Below are 19,424 nucleotides of genomic sequence, written 5' to 3'. Positions count from 1 at the left end.
GAAGCTTAGATCATTTTGAACCGCTACAAGGTCTACTGTGCTGTTTGATACTTGTAGGAATTAAACAGATAGAAGAAAGTGCACATCTGCAGTTGCTCGGAATGCAGTTCAGATGCAGCTGCATGGAAACAATCCTAAACTTAATCACACTTCAATACAGCACATGCTTGTAGTGAAAAAGTCAATATTCAATATTTACTTTTTCCAGACAAATAATCAGCTTATGTGAAAGGAATTGGGGAACCAGAATGTGCTGTAGAGCAACACCAATATTTGTGTGAAGTAGTTTAGAAATGGTGTCATATTACAGTTTTTACACCGCAGGGCACTGAGAATGAATGTCGGAACTCAATTTATTAACAATCCATCCAATAGTTGTTGAAATATTGTACTTAAAACATCAACCTCGTGGTAGTACAGGGAAATAGTGAGTAGAAAACATTCTCTGTGATCCATGAATGTCTGTATGAAAACTTTGGATTATGTATACAAATTTTTAATTTGGGATATTTGAATCAGAAATTCCCTGCCTTCGCCCAATGTCAGCTGGGATCGGCTCCAGCGTCCCGCGACCCTAAATAGGATAAGCGGTTTGGATAATTTAATGAATCAGAAATCACAAAATAACAATTGTGCATACCTATTGATTAATTTAAACCCCAATCATATTGGCCTATTTCAAACTGCTTGAATCTTAAAAATGGAATGTATTGACTGCCATTATGCCAATATATCAGACATTGTTTTTCCTAGCCATGGATCATATGATTCTGAGGTGGTGGCTCAGCTTTTTCTACAAATATGTACAATATTTATGCCCTGCACTGGCACACTGAACAGGAAGGCAGCCTTTAGGGTCTATACAGACATAGGGGTGTTTCATGGAACCAAAGGGACTTCAGCTAATAACCTGTATATGAAACACTAGAATGGGTTTGCAGGGCAGTACGTATTGCTTAGAAATGTAAACATTTACCATATAGTCCCCATCTAATCTCTGAATGTAAAAGAAATGCAGGGCAGGTCGCATCCCAAGTATTGTCTATTAAAATATGGGTTGGATATATTTTAAGGACAATTTAAATTTAAATTACACTTCATTACGGGATGGTGCATTTCTGCATTGTAATCCCGGAAATGGTAGTTTTGAACCATCAGAAACAGCAAATTTTTGAAAATATATATAGAAATCAGAACACGTTACTAATTTTCCTTGATAGAAAACTTTTCCTTGAGGGGTACAGTTGCGTTGGCTGAATCGTGACTCGTGGCCTCAGTCTTTTCATCTATTTTAAGTCTTATCTATCTTTTTATGTCTAAAACATACCACTAAAATACCAACGGGAAAATTTAAGAAGACGCTCATTACATATAACACAAACGTATTGAAAAGACAGTTATTTTCTTTTTAATACATTTACATTTGGCGTTTAATTTCAATCATGAATTTACAGCGAAATTCAGGCGAGGAACATATAAATGTTCTTTGCTTTCAGGCGCATCACTGGTCGCGGTATTAATGCGTCATTGCGTTGGTTATGACGTTTTTAGAGAGCGGCGCCGTTTCAGACTGGAATGGGAGCTAGCAATTTTCCCCATATTTTGATAGTTTAATCCGTGAATGGCGCCGAAACAGGACCCGAAACCTAAATTTCAAGAAGGTAACAAGTTGTCTGTTTTCATTCCTGGTAGATGTATAGTGTATGTCTGTGCTGGAGCCTTCGGAAAGGTCCGCGGTGTTAGCTAGCTTTGACACTGCCGCCGCCGAACCGCTAGCGTTGCCTTCATTGTTGTGGCACATACCAGGTCTTGGTGATTTTTAATTTTTAATTTGACGCGATGGTTATTTATTTTACAACATGGTGTATTTTTAGCAGTACGTTTGTGTAACAGTGAAGTCGTGGTTTGAATTCCTGCGATCTAACGCTAGTTAATTCCCAGCTAACTAAAAGCGGTAGCTTCCTTCAGGCAGCGTTAGCGCCCCATTGATTTAACCGCCCACCTGAGTCCGAGCTGGCTGGTGTCCTGCAGCTCTCTTTAATATGACACGTACATCGTGTATTGAAAGTACTTTTAGTGTTTTTTTGTTACTGTGTCAAATCAACTTCTCCCAAGTAAATCAAATCTATATTGGATACATTGGTTAACGCTAAGTAATTAATTGTAATATATATCACATGTGTATTGGTTACTCATTGTTTTCTTTTACGCTAATTGTAAAAGAATAAAACAAGTTATTTACGTTTTTAGAGCTGAGTGAATTTCGTTTCTGACATTATTGATCAGTACCAAGTTGCCTTTTTAAATTATGTATTTAAAATATATATATATATTTGTATACAATAATAATTACGACCCTCTCAATTGAAACTTATGTAAATTAAAGTTCTGCAAGCTCTCGGCTATTACAAAGAGACTGGTGTTGGTTGTTGATGTGCAAGAATGTAAGTTTACGGTGTAATTATGCTTCTTGTGTGTGTTTGTATGTAGGAGTAGTTTAGTGAGCTTTACAATTGCATCGTGTTTTACTTGGACTGCTCTCATGCTGATTTTAATTGACCAACACTCTGTTCAGGTGAAAGAGTGCTGTGTTTTCATGGGCCATTGCTCTACGAAGCTAAGGTAGGCTGCTTTAGTTAGCCTGTTACTCTGATCATGTGATCCTCCTCTGTGTCTCTGATATGACATTTGTTTGACAATGAATTGTGTCTTTCTTTGCAGTGTGTTAAGATAAACATCAAGGAAAAACAAATCAAATACTTTATTCATTACAGTGGTTGGAATAAGAAGTAAGTTTTTGTTTGGATAGATCTAATCTTTAATAGTAGTACTGTAAAGATTGCCCATGTGCTTGATTTCTTGCTTGGTGTTTTATATTCCAGCTGGGACGAATGGGTTCCTGAAAGCAGAGTGCTGAAGTATGTGGACAGTAATCTGCAGAAACAGAAAGAGCTTCAGAGGGCCAATCAGTAAGTCTATTCTCCCTTTTTACAAATGTTAGTGTTTACAGATACCGTCAGGAGTTATTTTATGAACAGGGTCCACGGAAAGAGGCAAAATACAGTCATTGCCTAATTTTAGTAGAACATGGTGTTCTACATGATTAACATTGTATATAAGATATAATGTGTTACAACACACTGGGGCACAGAGAACAGGCTGTTATGTATGTCTACAAAAGAAAACAACGCAATTGGGGTTTGTTAAATGTACTGCGTAAAGTCACCAACTGGAGTCTGTGTCCTGAAATCTCCTGAAAACTGTCTTGACTTTAATATGAAATATGTATTAAGTAATTGTTTTCTTAATGTAGAGACCATTATGTAGAAGGAAGAATGAGGGGTGCTGCGCCAAATAAGAAGATACCTGCTCCACCGCAGAAAAATGATGTGTGAGTTTAAGTCATTTGTTATTCTACATGTCAGCTGCTGTGATTTCTCCAGTTTTGGTGATCTGATACATGTGAATGATTTTATAAATTATTATTTTAACACTTGTCCTTTTGTCTTTTGTAGGAAAACCAAAAAGAACAAACAAAAGAGTAAGCATGAATGTCCTGTTGTGTATTTATATAGTAGACAGACACCTTTTGGATGCATGCCCTCCAAAATCAATCAGCAGTTTTTTTCCGTCAACTTTACAACAGAAGCTGTCAACTATCAAGTAAATACAAGTATAATTAGAGTCATACAATAATGTCACAATGATGTGATTTACTTTTTTATGAATGAAATAAGTTGGGTATGCTTCTGATCTTGCAGCTCCTGGTGCAGGAGAAGGGACTAGTTCAGGAGGTGACCCAACTCACCCTCCACGAAAGAAGAGGGCACGCGTTGACCCAACTGTTGAAAGTGTAAGTTCATAATTAGTAATTATGGTTCTAATTGGTGATTTTTATATTTCTTTGGATAATGTAAAATAATACTGAGCTGAACTGAACGTAAGAAGTCTAATTTTCTGTTGGTATGGTTCAGTTTTTTTTTTAACTGCGTAAACATTCTGTTAAATGTATTCCTGTCTGCTCAGGAGGAGACCTTTATAAATCGAGTGGAGGTTAAAGTAAAAATCCCAGAGGAGCTGAAACCATGGCTGGTGGATGACTGGGACCTGATTACACGGCAAAAACAGGTTTGTAACCTTAAAATCGACACCGTATTTGTCTTCATTAATATTATCCCATGTATTTACAATACAACTATGGTTCCTGCAGATCCTTAAAAGGCACATTTTATGAAAATGCCTCAAGTCAATCTTTTAAAAGTCTTAAAAATGCTAAGACATGAGAAGTAGTAGTAACATCTTATTTATTTATTTTTATTTATCAACTCATTAGCATTAACGTCCCGCAGATCCAGATAGCGGAACCAACAACACTGATTTATTTTTCTATCTGGGTAATGAGAGCAGAGTCTGCTAGCTAAATGCCCTGTAGCTACACTGAGAAGTGCAAATTCAACCAAAATTGACTATTTAACTAAGATTTTATTTTGACTGATCCAAGGCAATGCGTATGAGACTCATTGTTGTTGTTTGGAGCAGAGAATAAATTAACAATAAAGTTATCTAGTGGTGGTCAATTTACAGTGTAGGTTTTAGTTTGTCCTTGAATAAATGAAATACATGATTGCTTACAAGAAATAGTTTCAGGAGGTTTCATCCTTATAACACACACCCTGTCTTTTGGAATGCCCTCAATCATGTTTGCATGCATGTACTGTACTGTATGTGCTACTGAGGGTGCTGTGTTTATGGGGTGTCGCTCTGTCGTTTGATTTAATTTAATTAAACCAAAAGAGCCCTGATGACATTTCAAAGTTATTTATTTGTGTTTCTTTTTGTCCTTTTTGTTTTATGCCTCCAGCTTTTCCACCTACCGGCCAAAAAGAGCGTTGATGCCGTCCTTGAAGATTATGCAAACTACAAGAAATCAAGAGGAAACTCTGACAGCAAGTAAAAATATACATTGTTGGTTTTTTCAGTGATTTGTTTTTGTTTTCATACTTGCTACTCTGTTGTAAACCATGCAGGCAGTGCATAAATGTGAATTACAGCTTGGGAATTAAAACTTGTTTTTCCTTCACTACTCAGGGAGTTTGCTGTGAATGAGGTGGTTGCTGGTATCCGGGAATATTTCAGTGTCATGCTGGGGACGCAACTTCTCTACAAATTTGAGAGGCCACAGTACGCAGACATCCTGGCCAACCACCCAGATACATCTTTGTCTCAAATCTACGGCGCTCCTCACCTCCTCCGACTCTTTGGTAAAAACACCTGCACAACATTACTCTGCTGTGGTATATATATATTATTTTTGAGAAGAGAAGCTTTAATGCATTGCTACTTAAAACTTCTACAGTAATCTGACTGTAGAAGTAATCCCAGTAAAAGTTGAATTGGCACAATAAGGTATCAAATCACCAATGGACACGCCTGGGTAGATCGCCATGGTAACTTGTGGTAAACTGACTTGAGCTCTCTGTCATAACAGTTTGAATTGGTATCTGCATGAAAGCTACAGTAGTTCAGGTTGTAGAGTAGGTTGTGTTGCTCCTCACAAGTACAAAAAAAAAAGATTGAATATGTTTGTCTCGGCACTGAGCTGTAGCTGCTTTATTGTTTGCATTAAACATCAAGTTTGCAAACAGACATCTGCCTTCTGAGATGCATGGCAAATTAAAGTTAAAATCCTTTCAAAAAAATCAACATATAAAACATGGTGTACAATTTAGGCCATCGATAATTGAATTCAGTTTATTTTGTATAGCCCAAAATCCCAAATTTGCCTCAGTGGGCTTTACAATGTGCACACATAAGACATGTTACTGTATCCTAACCTGCTATGATATTCTCTTCATCACTTGAATTACCTACTTGAGGATAAGTGGAATTATGGAAGTGTTTCTAATATTAATGTAATTATACATGAAGATGAGGTTTGTGTATAACATTGTTCTGCCTTTGTTTGGTTTTCAAAGTGAGAATTGGAGCTATGCTGGCGTACACTCCTCTGGATGAGAAGAGCCTTGCACTGCTGCTCAGTTATCTACAAGACTTCCTTAAGTGAGTATTCACAAAACTCTCATTAATAAGGCTTGTATTGATTGATCTGGACCAGAAATTAATAAAATACAACTCCATTCCAGGTATCTTGTAAAGAACTCTGCATCGCTCTTCAATGCAAGTGACTATGAAGTTGCCCCTCCAGAGTACCACCGCAAGGCTGTTTAAGGTTTTTTTGAAGCCTTTATGTGTTGAAGTTTGGAGACAACGTTCGTACCCGTCGAAAGGATGTGATTTCACAAAAAGCCTTTGGAGAACTGATTGTGCGAGATCTGTTGATTTATTAAGGAAGAAGGATCAGAGCAAGATGTCACACTAATCCCTGGACAAATTCATTTTCTTTCATGTGGAAAGCTGCTGAGTACGCTCTTCCTGTATTGGTATGTTTTTGAGTACCACTTTTTAGTTTCTATGATACTTGTTTTGTCTGGTGGTTTACCAAGATCTTTTGAAAAGGAATTTCATCATGATTATTTTTGGTTTCCTGTCTTGGTTCAAATGCTGGCTAAATTTGTCTTGTAGGCTGTCATCATTTTCTAATAAAAAACTCATTCTCAAGTTGTTGGTGTATCTCAATATATCAAATATAAGATTAAGGTGCAATTTATTGTCCATCTTTTTATCTACAGGGGGAATTAAATTGCTTGTTGTTGTTATTTGTACTGTTATTGACGGCAGTACATCCTCCTAACTTGAGCATATTGGAGTCGTAAATGCTCTATTCTCTGGTGCATTTATTTCATAGGCAAAAGGTAATTTAGACTAGTGGACATTTTGCCTAAAAAGTCAGCTGCTTCAGAGAAGAACTGTTTAGTTATTACTTTGAGTATCCATGAACAAATTGTTTGAAACTACACAGTATTGTATATTTAGTGGTAATTTCTGCATGAGGAGCTGATATCAATATGAAACTAAAGGCTTTCTGCTTATTGCATGCTTACTTTTGCATTTATTCTAATTGAATATGAAAAATAATAATATAATTGTTATAAAATATATATATATATAATTGTATACTGTGGAGTTGTGCACTGTGGAGAGAGGCCTGGCTATGCGAGACGAGTCAAAACTAAGTATTCACTTTCATTTTGGAGTGAGCTTTGACCTTTTTGCCTCAGCTTTTTGTTGGCTTTATTTTCTGAAATGGTCAAATCTGATTTAGTACAGACATACAAAACAATGATTTGATTATCCTGTTTCCAGTACACACATGTCGAGGCCAGTAGCCACACGATTCAAGTGAAATTGAGCATAGTCATGCTGTGAGTTATGATGTCATGAAACTAGCAGGATAGTGATGGACAGACAGCGAGGAGGTCTAATCAGGCAAAGGTGCCATTAGAGCTAGCCTCTGTTAGCTGTTCCCCAGCAGCCCCAGAGCAGCCGGATGGCTGGGTGACTGTTCGAAGGGGTTTTAAGTCTAAACAGAAGTCCACTGAGCACCACCAACCTCTTCACGTTTCGAACCAGTTTTCCCCACTCAGCGACGCACCCGCTGAGAAACCCACTCAGGTAGCTCCATAGTCAGAAACGTGAAGATAGCGAAGCCAGGGACCAAAGTCATATGCATCCCGGGGGCTATGGAGCCAAATCCAGGCCAATAGTTTTGCTCGTTTGAAAAAAAGATTTGAACCTGAAAATTCAAGTTTTGGTCTTGAACATTGAAAAATTCAACAATGTATTCAATATGTTTATTATTGTAGGAGATTTTAATATTCATGTGGATATTGATAATGATTGCGTTAGTGCTGCATTTATCTCATTGTTGGACTCGATTGGCTTCTGTCAGAGAGTACAGAAACCCACTCACTGCTTTGGCCACACCCTCGACTTTGTTCTTTCATATGGCATTGACATTGAGCATTTTGAGGTCTTTCCACAGAACCCTCTTCTGTCAGACCATTACCTCATAACACCGTTAGTCAAAAGTTTCTACACCAGATGTCTAACTGACAGTGCTGTAGCTAAATTTAAAGAAGCGATTCCTTCTGCATTTGATTCAATACCACGTCTCAATGTGACGGAGGACTCCTGTGCTAACTTTAGTCCGTCCCAGATTGATCATATTGTCGATAGTGCTACAGGCTCACTGAGAATGACACTAGACTCGATAGACCCACTGAAGAAAAAGACAGTGAGGCAAAGGAGGTTTGCTCCCTGGTATAACCCTCAGACCCGCGACCTAAAGCAAACTTCACGAAAGCTCGAAAGTATATGGCGTTCCACCAATCTGGAAGAATCACGCTTAGTTTGGCGAGACAGCCTTAAAACATATAAAAAGGCTCTCCGTAATGCCAGAGCAGCCTATTACTCATCAGTAATAGAGAAAAATAAGAACAACCCCAGGGTTCTCTTTAGCACTGTAGCCAGGCTGACAGAGAGTCACAGCTCTGTGGAGCCGTGTATTCCTATAGACCTCAGTAGTAATGACTTCATGAACTTCTTCAATGGAAAGATTTTAACTATTAGAGGCAAGATTGATGATCTCTTGCCCTCAACCACTGCCAATCTGTCATCAAGAGGAGTGGCCTTGGAAACGGCTGTATGCCCTGGTGTATATTTAGATAGCTTTTCTCCCATTAACCTAGACCAATTGTCCTCAACGGTTTCTACTTCTAAACCGTCTACCTGTCTCTTAGACCCCATCCCAACGAGGCTGCTTAAAGAAGTGTTGCCTTTAATTGGCACCTCTGCTGTATATTGTTAATGTGTCTTTGCTAACAGGCCATGTACCACATTCCTTCAAAGTAGCTGTAATTAAACCTCTCCTGAAAAAGCCCACTCTTAATCCAGAGGTGTTGGCTAACTACAGACCGATCTCTAACCTTCCATTCCTCTCTAAGATCCTTGAGAAAGTAGTCGCAAATCAGTTGTGTGACTTTCTACATCAAAATAGTTTATTTGAGGAATTTCAGTCAGGATTTAGAAAACACCACAGCACAGAGACAGCACAAATGACCTACTAATTGCATCAGATAAAGGACTCATCTCCGTACTGGTATTATTAGACCTTAGCGCTGTGTTCGACACCATTGATCATGACATCCTATTACAGAGATTGGATCAGTCGATTGGCATTTCAGGTACCGCACTAAGTGGTTTTAAATCCTATTTATCAGATCGATTTCAATTTGTATTTGTAAACGATGAAGCCTCAATGACCACCAACGTTAATCACGGAGTTCCACAAGGTTCTGTGCTTGGACCAATTTTATTTACCTTTATATATGCTTCCTTTGGGCAATATTATCAGGAAACACTGCATAAACTTTCATTGCTATGCAGATGATACTCAATTATATCTATCGATCAAACCAGAGGAGACCAACCAGCTCGCTAAAATTCAAGAATGTCTTAAAGACATAAAAACATGGATGACCTGCAACTTCCTGATGTTAAACTCAGACAAAACTTAAGTTATTTTACTGGGCCCTGAACACCTCAGAGATCAATTATCTGGTGATATGGTTTCTGTAGATGGCATTGCCCTGGCATCCAACACCACTGTAAAGAATCTCAGTGTTATCTTTGACCGAGACTTGTCCTTTAACTCCCACGTTAAGCAAATCTCAAGGACTGCATTTTTTTCATTTACGTAACACTTCAAAAACCAGGCACATCTTGTCCCAAAAAGATGCAGAAAAGCTGGTTCACGCGTTTGTTACTTCCAGACTAGATTACTGCAACTCCTTATTATCAGGCTGCTCTAATAAGTCTCTTAAATCCCTCCAGTTGATCCAGAATGCTGCAGCTCGTGTACTCACAAAAACTAAGAAAAGAGATCACATTACTCCTGTATTAGCTGCTCTGCACTGGCTCCCTGTAAAATGAAGAATCACATTTAAAATTCTTCTCCTCACCTACAAAGCCTTGATTGGTGATGCACCATCATATCTTAAGGAGCTTGTAGTACCATATTGCCCCACTAGAGAGCTGTGCTCACTAAAAGCGGGGCTACTTGTGGTTCCTAGAGTCCTAAAAAGTAGGATGGGAGCAAGAGCCTTCAGTTATCAAGCTCCTCTTTTATGGAACCAGCTTCCACTTTCAATCCGGGAGGCAGACACAGTCACCTCATTCAAGAATAGACTTAAGACTTTCCTGTTTGATAGTGCTTATAGTTAGGGCTGAATCAGGTTTGCCCTGGTCGAGCCCCTTGATATGCTGCTATAGGCTTATAGGCTGCTGGGGGATGTTTTAGGATACACTGAGCACCTATCTCCTCTTCTCTCTCTCCTTATGGATGAATTTACATCTCTCCATTGCACCTTATTAACTCTGCTTCCTCCCCGGAGTCATTGTGACTTCATGTCTCATAGGGTCCATTGGACCTGGAGGTGTCTGATGCCTGGTGAGCCGGCCTCCCGCGTTGGCCCTGCTGATGCGCCCCGCCCCCCTCCTCTCTACCTCCTTCTGTTTCATGGATTGGAGTTCCATTCATACATTGTCATATTCATGTAATGTGTTTATGTAACTTTGTAATGCTGTTCATTCTGTACACATGACATCTATTGCATCTGTCCATCCGGGGAGAGGGATCCTCCTCTGTTGCTCTCCTGAAGGTTTCTTCCCTTTTTTCCCTGTGAAAGGTTATTTTTGGGGAGTTTTTCCTGATCCGATGTGAGGTCCTGTGATGGCGATGTCGTATGTGTACAGATTGTAAAGCCCTCTGAGGCAAATTTGTAATTTGTGATATTGGGCTATACAAAATAAACTGAATTGAATTGAATTGGACAGCTGGTCTTAATTTAAATACTTAAGAGAAACGTTCTCAGGCCTGTTAGTTCTGCCTGAAAGCTTTTATTATTGCACCCGTATTCACATCATGTCAAGCAAAGTGGGGAATGTACTCAAACTCCGAGGTTACAAAGACACCTGTGAGTTTGTTCCTCTGATAATGTCTGAGATTATTTTCCTGCTCTGATGGTTTGGAGTCATGAGAGCAGTTTCTCCTGCAGCCAGTGATGGAATAACATCCCGGTGATGGAAAGCATGTGGTGCAGTCAAGAGCAAAGAAATGTAATAGGCTATTAAAACCTTCGTCCTCATCCTCACCTCTTTGGAATCAAATGTGTTCAGTAGAATCCCCCCTTCCACTTTTCCACTGTTGTGACTTGTCTGACATGAAAAATAGAAGCATAATATTAGTTTCAGACTGATTTGTGGTTTTGCCTTTGTCAGCTGCTCCCAGTTGTTATGGCAAAAACAATTCAGACCGTTTCAAGAAGAATTTCTTTAATCCAATTTCCCCTTGCCTTAACCAGGACCATATGTTTTCACTGGCGTGTGTTCTCCGATCACAGCCCCCAGCGGCTTTTAACAGCCCATCAGAAAGACTGACGCGCACACAGGACTCCTCTGCAGTTCCGTTCAGGGAGACACCTCAGTGCCGGCTCCTTTCTTGGCTCCATCGCTGCTGCGATTAACACTTTGCATTCAGGGTCAGCAAGAGGCCTTCCTCTGGAGTGAGGGCCTTCATGGGACCCTGGTGACACAGAGCCACAGGGCTTTCATTGCCCCACAGATGAGAGAGACCTGCGTGATACGGCCACGGCTAATGAGGCCGGTCCACGTCTGAGTGATGGTTTCAGCAGGTTTCCCTGCTTTTCTGTGCTGGTCCGCCAACCAAACCACTCACTTCAGACAGGAATGCAGAAACTGCTTGGATCAGGGATTTCAGAGATTTTGTTTTGCAGGGAGTTCATTGCTCTTTGGGGACGATTGTAGGATTTAACAGCATATTTTAGCATTTATGTGTCTCTCTTTTATATATTAAGGCAAATACGCTTTTGCTCTAATATAAAAAGCAGTGGTGGACATTCATTCAAATAGATATTTTACACAAGTTTCTCCACTTTATATTTGGCCCACTTTATACTTCTACTCCGCTAGCGTTACATTCCGTAATGAAAAATAAATCACTCTTTGTATTTTAAAAACATAAACATTTGGAAATGGCCTAAGTCTGTCTATAGGTCGCACAAATCCACCTTCCAGCACGCCAACGCTCTCCAATCAACACGTCACGTCTTGTTAGTTTAATCCGTACAAAAGTGTATAAAAGATAGATGGCGTATATTCCTGGAGGTTCCTGGTTGCCGGGCAACTGATCTAAATGGTTACATAACCCTTAAATATATCAAATAAGCATATTTCCCAAAATGTTCCTTTTTAAAACCTGAAATACATGATTTGTTGTTGCTATTGTTTTGGCCACTTGGTTCAGTAGAAACAACAATACTGACATCAGCTTTAAAGTTCATATAAGAGCTTGAAAGCAAACAGGTGCCTAAGCCTGTTTACATCCAACAGTTAAGGAGGAACTATCATTCAGTCTCTGGCCAACTGGTGACTGGAAGGCCAATATTCACTCTATTGTAGCTCTGCTTTTGTCAGAGAGATATCTGTCTCTTGAGCCGCTAAAGTCTTAAGTCTTAAGTCTCAACTATGTTCACTAGCTGCTAACGTAACTGTGTCGGTCTGCTGTTTGGTGTTGAGCAGGTAATGTGGCTGTCATGGAGGTTTTACTGAAAACACAGAGAGCAGAGAGAGTGAGTGAACCAAAACAGTAAAGTGTTGGGCCCTGACACTCAGTTAATCCTCCATAACGCCGAGGGGAGGTTCAGATTCATGATTCACAATATAATTTGATGCATTGAAATGATTAAAAAAAGAAGCAAGTATAGAGGTTTTAAGTGAAAGATCTCAATACCTTTTCCACCACTGAAAACCATGTTTGATTTGGTGTAATATTGTGTGATAGCCACCAGATGGCAGGATTTCACATAACAACTAAAGCGACACAGTCATGCATCTCTAGGTTACCCATTTCAGTACCATGGTGATATTTCTGTGAGGTGCTGGGAACTGACAGCATTGGCTCCTTTTATTAATATCAGAATTGTTTCAGTGATTTGTTTCTTCTCCCAGGAACACACATAGGAGACACACACAATAAAAAGATTGTCGTCCAATTCCTCTCGGTCTTCGGTCTTCTTGTTGCGATCGGGGGGGATCGCAACAAGAAGACCGATTGAAACCGTTTTCCCATAGAAAACAAATGTGATCAGTTTAACTGATTGATGAAAGACATTTTTCTCTATATGATTCCGCCAGATCATATCCATCTGCTTCAGACTCTCTGAGGTGAAAAACCGTCTGTGTTTAATGTGGTCGTGAATGTTTCCCCAGACTAGGAGTTAGTGGTAGACTAATTACACAGTGGGCATGCAGCCTCTGTAGCACACTGCTGCCAGAGCCTTGTGTGACTGTATGTCATTAGTATCGGAAAAAAAAGCATTTGCCACAAAGGGCTGTGGTCACTCTGAGCCATTAAAACATGAAAGAACATACCCCGCTCTTCTGGAAAAGGAATTTGCAAGACATAAACAGCCTGTAAAATGGAAAAACTACATCTGTGTCCATTTGTTTTCCTGAAAGGCGGCCAGATTTGGTAATTCTTACTGAAATTCTTTCCAATAACAGAGAGCAGTCCAAATAAAGGGGAAGGACTGTTTGATCCATCTGTTTTCAATGCAGCGTCGTAGTGGTTTTGTGCACAGGATCTTGACTCATGGGAAACGATGAAACCGTGGAGGCTTCAGAGCATGTTGGGGCCTTTGCTCAATTTACACTGGTTTATCGTGTGTGTGGTGAGCCCTGATCAGGAACCACCACAGAGCAGTGGTGGAAAGAAACCAAGGACATTTAGATTTACATCCTATGCTTCTTTATACTTCTACTCTACCACATTTTTGGGGTAAATATTGTACTTTTCACACCATTAATTTGACAGCTGTAGTATTTTTATACATTTGCTTGCTTATTAGATGTTCTACTCTGACAAAGAAATGTGACACTATCACTTGTGATGATCAGTAACCTCTTTTATATGAAATTCATTCATTTATAAAATGAGTTGAAAGTCTCATTTTGATTATCAACCACTGGGATTCATTTTCAAGACATTGAGGAGTCTTCAGATAGTTCCACCACAATGGTATCAGTGAATATTTTTTATTACTTTGACCTTTTTACCTCATGCTCTGCCCCAGAGCCATTATATTCTAGGCTGGCCTAAACTCTCCCAGGCATCATCTTTGTTTGTTTTAATCAAAGTGTATGATCTGACAAATTAATTAATTAGTAAGTATTTTTGGCAGAATAAGAAATAATTGATTGTGGTACTTTTTCGTGCAGAGAAGTCTATGTTTTCTGTTTGGACTACGTGAACAGTGCATTCCAACCTTTTTGGCTTGCGACCTGTTAAAACAAAGCCATGTCTACTTGAAGCCTCTGTTAATTCTTTGGTTGTCACAGTTATGTCCAGTTCAACCAGACTCATGTAATATTACTTCACGCAGATAAAAAAGCAAAGAGTCGACTGTTATGGTCGTCGTTCTGAGTGTGTGTAGTCATACTCTGAGGTACTTTGAGCTAAATGCTACTGTTTATATGCTAACATGCTGATTATTAGGAGGCAAACTGGTCCGTTTAGTTTAGCACTAAACACAAAGTGGGCCTACAACTGTGGCAGGAATGTCATTAGTTTTGCAAATATTTGGTCATAAGCCAAAGTATGGAGTAAATCAACTTGTTGGCCTCCTGGTGGGGCTAGGGGAAGATCAGGGGAACCCCCGAGTGAAGTCATCCTTAGGGGAACATGAATCTATGTACATTGTTTGACAATACTTGGCAGTTCATTGAAAACCACAAAGTTCAGCCTCATGGTGTGGCGCTACAGGAAAAGTCAGAAGATCAATAAAGTCGGTAGCATTTGACCTCCAGAGAACACGAATGTCTGTCCAAAATGTTAATCCATCCAATAATAGTATTTTCTCTGTGTATCATTTGGGATCCTCTCAAGTTTGACTTATGACCCCTTGTTGGGGCGCTGACCCCCAGGTTGGGAATGAGTGTCCTTGAGTCACAATACACACCACTAACTGTTGAGACCTCACCTCAGCCAGTAAGTGCCTGAGTCTAAGTGAGCCCGTCAATGAAATAATGAAATGTTAATTTAATCTACTGGGATCTCACTATTATTAGACTTCACCTTGCCGGAAAATTGCGCTTTCTTTTGATGTTGAGAGGGGATCTAAAAGGCTGCGAAGTGGCAGCTCTGAATATCTAATAAGATAACCCTCGCTCCCTCATTAGGCTGAATACTGAGCTAAAACACCTTTTCATATCACCTTAGTAAACAGCTTAATGTGCACCGCTTTCATCTGCTATTCCCCTGCGTCTCCCCACAGCTTTGATCCCCGTCTGAGTGTCTGGGTATGATTGCGCCTCTGTGCTGTAGATTTGTCTCTATGTTAATTCAGATTTTCTGATAAGACATTTCTGAAAGCCCCCTTTCAAAAATAATACAGGACAGAGGTGTCATTTAACCTTTGACACCTCTCCAGGATTTTGCAGTATCATGGTTGAAAAAAAAAGGCTTGGATCTTAGGAAGCATTGTGCGCACATCAACATTTATCAGGAGAATCTCGTCATGTTAGTGTCCTTTTTTTAAATTCATAGTTTTCAGAATTATAATATTGCATAATTTATGATACAGCTGGAGTCATTTAATGCAATGTAAAGAAGAAAATGGTGAAACAAAACATATCGAGACACAACACAACACTAGTGTCCACATCGTAATAACTATCTGATGAATACATTTTACTGTCTGGAAGTGGTGCTATATTTTATTGATGGTGGTGGAGAAAAAGAAGAAGATGAAGAATCATATCTTGAGGTAGTGTATTTTTTTTATGCTGTAAATTTCTCCAAAATTGAATAATCCATCATTAGGTTTAACTAGTAACATTGAAATTGAATATTCAGCTGGAGATTTTCTGATAATTATTAAGTTGTCACGTTTTAACCTGCAGAGGGCAGACTTAGCTCAGAGATCAGCAGACGAGCTGTGAGCGAAGAGGCGTAGAAGCTACACTGTGTTACTCAGGTGCACCTATAGTTTAAACGATTTCAGTCTAATACAACAGCCCTGGAAGAAATCCTACCTTCATGGAAATGGTAACATTTAGTTAAATGATCATCCCATTTACAGTGAAAGGTAGACTAAAAAGTAGAAACACTTCTCAATACAACATAACACTAAAAGGCTAAAAAACAGAGAAAAAAAACAATAATAATTTCATGAAGGTTGGATTTTTTGCAGGACCGTTGTAATAGACTGCATTAATTTCAGCGAGGGGTAACTAACAATAAATAAGTGTATGATGCACTTGTAGTTGCATTGGCAACAAGGTAACAACATACTTTTGATACTCTGGATATACAACTATACTAGAATTAAAGGTTATCGAAATAGAGTAAAGTACACCGCAGTTCTAAATGAATTTCTAAATAAAATGATCAGCAGAACATAGCGTACTGCACATGTGTAGGAATGTAATGGTGATATCTCATTAGGAGGCCTGAACCATGACGGTTACATCTCCTCCAACTGTGCTGTTGGTCCGGTCCTGGTTGAGTGATTCCTCCTGACCTGAGAGCGCCACAGCGCTGCCCTCGCTGTTCAAACTATCCATGTTGCTTGTTGACAGCAGCTCCCTTCTGGGGCTGCCGGGGATTGGCCTGTTGCTGACCTCCTGTTAGTCCACTGGAGGAGAGGAAGAGAGTGGTTTGTACTGGGAGGAGAGGGTGAAGACGAGTGGAGTAATGAGTAGGAGTAGGAGTGGGGAGTTTCTTGACAGCTTTTGGCCTCGCCTCATACACGCACACACACACACTTGGCACAGTTAATTTGAGCATTTTGAGGCCTTCCTCCCATGCATTTCAACTATGTGAGTCAAAGGGCGAAGTGCTCATTTATTAAATTACTACTTTCTTTTTTATTTCCAGGTGTGTTTTATAAGTTATAATTAGTTGTCAGGTGTATAATGATAAAAATATTTTGACGGTTGTTATTTAATTTGCAAGATATAATGGAGTATGAGCTGGCTTTGTGTCCGATGGGGTGTGTTGACTACAGGAACAGAGAGCAGTGTATTATTATAATTTTAGTGGGAAATGATAGGTTCCCTCTACGCTCATAAATAGTCGAGCTATCATCACCGAGCAGCACATAACCCAGTGGAGCTGAATTAGCACAGAATTGTGTGTTGTAGATCAAACAGAAATGGCAGACAATCAATTAATGATTAATAGAGCATCTGTTGGTGGAGGCGTTTTGAATATCAATACGCCTCCCCTTAGATGTTTAATCACCTGATACCATTGTGGTGGAACACAACAACAGAGCTTTTGGAAGTGCTGTAGTGTCAGCAAGCTCAAATGTTTTGATCCACCTCCATGATGCTCATAAGATATGCACCGCTCCAGTGGAGAAATATGTCCACAGGGCCCCGACAGTGAGGCGTGCATGCAGATATCTGCTCTGGCTGCTGTTGGAGATCCCACCCAAGGCCAGGCTCCATTCATGCAGCATGGAGGATGTTATGGATATGGCCTTGACAGCACGCTCTAACCCCAAGGCCTGAAGAGGGACAGGAAACAGTTGGCTCTTGGTCGACTGAAGTGGTGCCTGGGACTTTCCCACACACCCCAGGATCCTCCTCATTCAGCCTGGTCTGTGGTTGGAGCGTGTGTCTGCACCACTTCACACCAGGGGGAGGGAGGGGGGGGGGGGGGGGGGGGGGGGGGGGGGTGGGGTTGCCGGCTTGTAGAAGTCGGAGAAAACTTTTCAGAGGGGATTCACTGCCCCTTAACCGAGAGAACAGCATAAATTATTTGCGCTGGCAGATGTTCACAGACCCATATGCATGAATTTGTAGAGCTGGCAGGCTTCCCTCAGCCAAACATACTGGTTTTCACGATGCGTGCAGGAGCAGTTGTTATTCTGGCTGTTTTACAGAGAGCATTAATCTGAGCTGTCAGCACCACCAACCACTTTGGTGGAAATTATTTCACTCCTTAATAAGGGAACTCTGGTGCTGTATTACATATGGCGGTCAGGGCAACATTCTTGGTGGGTCTGTAATCATGTAGCTGTTTTCCAACAGTGGGCCTTCTGTGTTTGGCCTGTAGCGCACTCTGTAACCCAGAGATGAAAAGAATACACTAACTAGACATTAAATGAAACCACTACCTCTCACATCCTCTCTGTGGTGGAGATGAAGGGTACTTCCCGCCAGGAAGTGGGAGAAATCCAATATTATATTTACTTGTTTCTGAATTTCTGTTAGTTGTTAAACTGAAGATGGACATGTTATTTTGACAACAGACTTTGCTTTGTCTGTAGATCTTCACAGCAACTCCACGGGCTATTGTGTGAGACTTGGAAAACAGGCCAGGTTACAGCTAAATATCATCAAAAGTTTAAATACAGAAGGGTTGTGAACAAAATTACATGAACATCTCATAATATAATGCTGTCCATTCTGGTAAAAACTTAAATGAACATTTGATTCTTGCACATACAGTTTAGTCAACACGTCGCTGAGTCTCACAAATGTAAATGTATGCAGAGATGTTTTTTTGAGTGTATTGGAAAATGGATTAGGAAACTACCTGTGTCCTCTGTGGTCAGTCATGCTGGCTGTACTAAGCAGTGGTCATTATATGGGCTCTGGCATGCGATTAGTAGCAATTTGTGTAACATTTATAGCCAATGTTTGTGAAACATCATCTTATTATTTTTCAGTGGCTTTATATAGGTCTGTAGTCATAATTGTGTCACACCTGCATGTGAAGCACATAACATTAGGCATTGTATAATCAAGCTATCATCAGTGCTCCAAGATGCAAACAATAATAAAGGTAAAGTGAGACAACCTGTAACTGTCAAGCTGTATCTCACTGCTGAGGCAGAAGTGACTTAGCCTTTTCTACAGGAGGGCTTTGGCAGACTGCCACTTACTGTGGTCCCCCTGAGGGCTCTTACTGAATCAAAGAAAATGGGAATTACACATATTAAAGAGGGTAAACGTCAGTAATCACAGCACTGGGAGGATGCTTGAGGACTCATCAGGCCCGCTGCTGCATTTTTAGAGACACTTGTTTCGAGGAGCCACGTTGTTTAGCAGCTGACAGCATTACTGCGATGGAGAAAATGATACGCTTCAGGAAGGCATCCACCTATGAGATTCACCGTCAGCACACCTGTAGTTACTCTCTAACCGTCTCTTATCCAGGCACTGATGGTGTGTACTGCAATGATAACAACATTTGACCTCCCAATCCATGAGTCATCCACCAGCCAGGTCGCGTTACAGCCTGTCATGTCCATTATTGTCTTCTGTCCATCGATATTTCCAGCATGTTTGTCCTACACTTGCCTTGTGGTCCCTGACCGAGGCGTGCTTGGTAGTTTTGACACGGAAAAGTTTGTTGGTTTGTCTGTCTGGTCAGC

General features: G+C 40.2%; 1 protein-coding gene across 1 annotated transcript; it reads left to right on the top strand.

Annotated features, from left to right (window-relative positions):
• Positions 1-1,512: 1,512 nt before the first annotated feature.
• On the top strand, positions 1,513-6,622 carry morf4l1 (mortality factor 4 like 1). Its single transcript, XM_034536049.1, has 12 exons — positions 1,513-1,661; positions 2,576-2,622; positions 2,722-2,789; positions 2,883-2,969; positions 3,314-3,391; positions 3,516-3,541; positions 3,762-3,853; positions 4,027-4,128; positions 4,862-4,950; positions 5,089-5,261; positions 5,976-6,060; positions 6,144-6,622. Exons 1-12 carry the CDS (start codon positions 1,622-1,624, stop codon positions 6,226-6,228), a joined length of 972 nt encoding a protein of 323 aa, XP_034391940.1. The 5' UTR covers positions 1,513-1,621; the 3' UTR covers positions 6,229-6,622.
• The last annotated feature ends 12,802 nt before the right edge of the window (positions 6,623-19,424 follow it).

The sequence above is a fragment of the Cyclopterus lumpus genome, chromosome 6, assembly GCF_009769545.1.
Source record: "Cyclopterus lumpus isolate fCycLum1 chromosome 6, fCycLum1.pri, whole genome shotgun sequence".
NCBI lineage: Eukaryota > Metazoa > Chordata > Actinopteri > Perciformes > Cyclopteridae > Cyclopterus > Cyclopterus lumpus.
This window is presented reverse-complemented; position numbering and strand designations above follow the sequence as displayed.

What these genes read in the sequence shown, in the direction of transcription:
- morf4l1 (XM_034536049.1), top strand. Translation starts at nt 1,622, where the DNA reads ATGGCGCCGAAACAGGACCCGAAACCTAAATTTCAAGAAG. An exon ending in GAAACCTAAATTTCAAGAAG is followed by an intron (nt 1,662 to 2,575) that starts GTAACAAGTTGT and finishes CACTCTGTTCAG; the next exon opens with GTGAAAGAGTGCTGTGTTTT. An exon ending in AGAGGAAACTCTGACAGCAA is followed by an intron (nt 4,951 to 5,088) that starts GTAAAAATATAC and finishes TTCACTACTCAG; the next exon opens with GGAGTTTGCTGTGAATGAGG.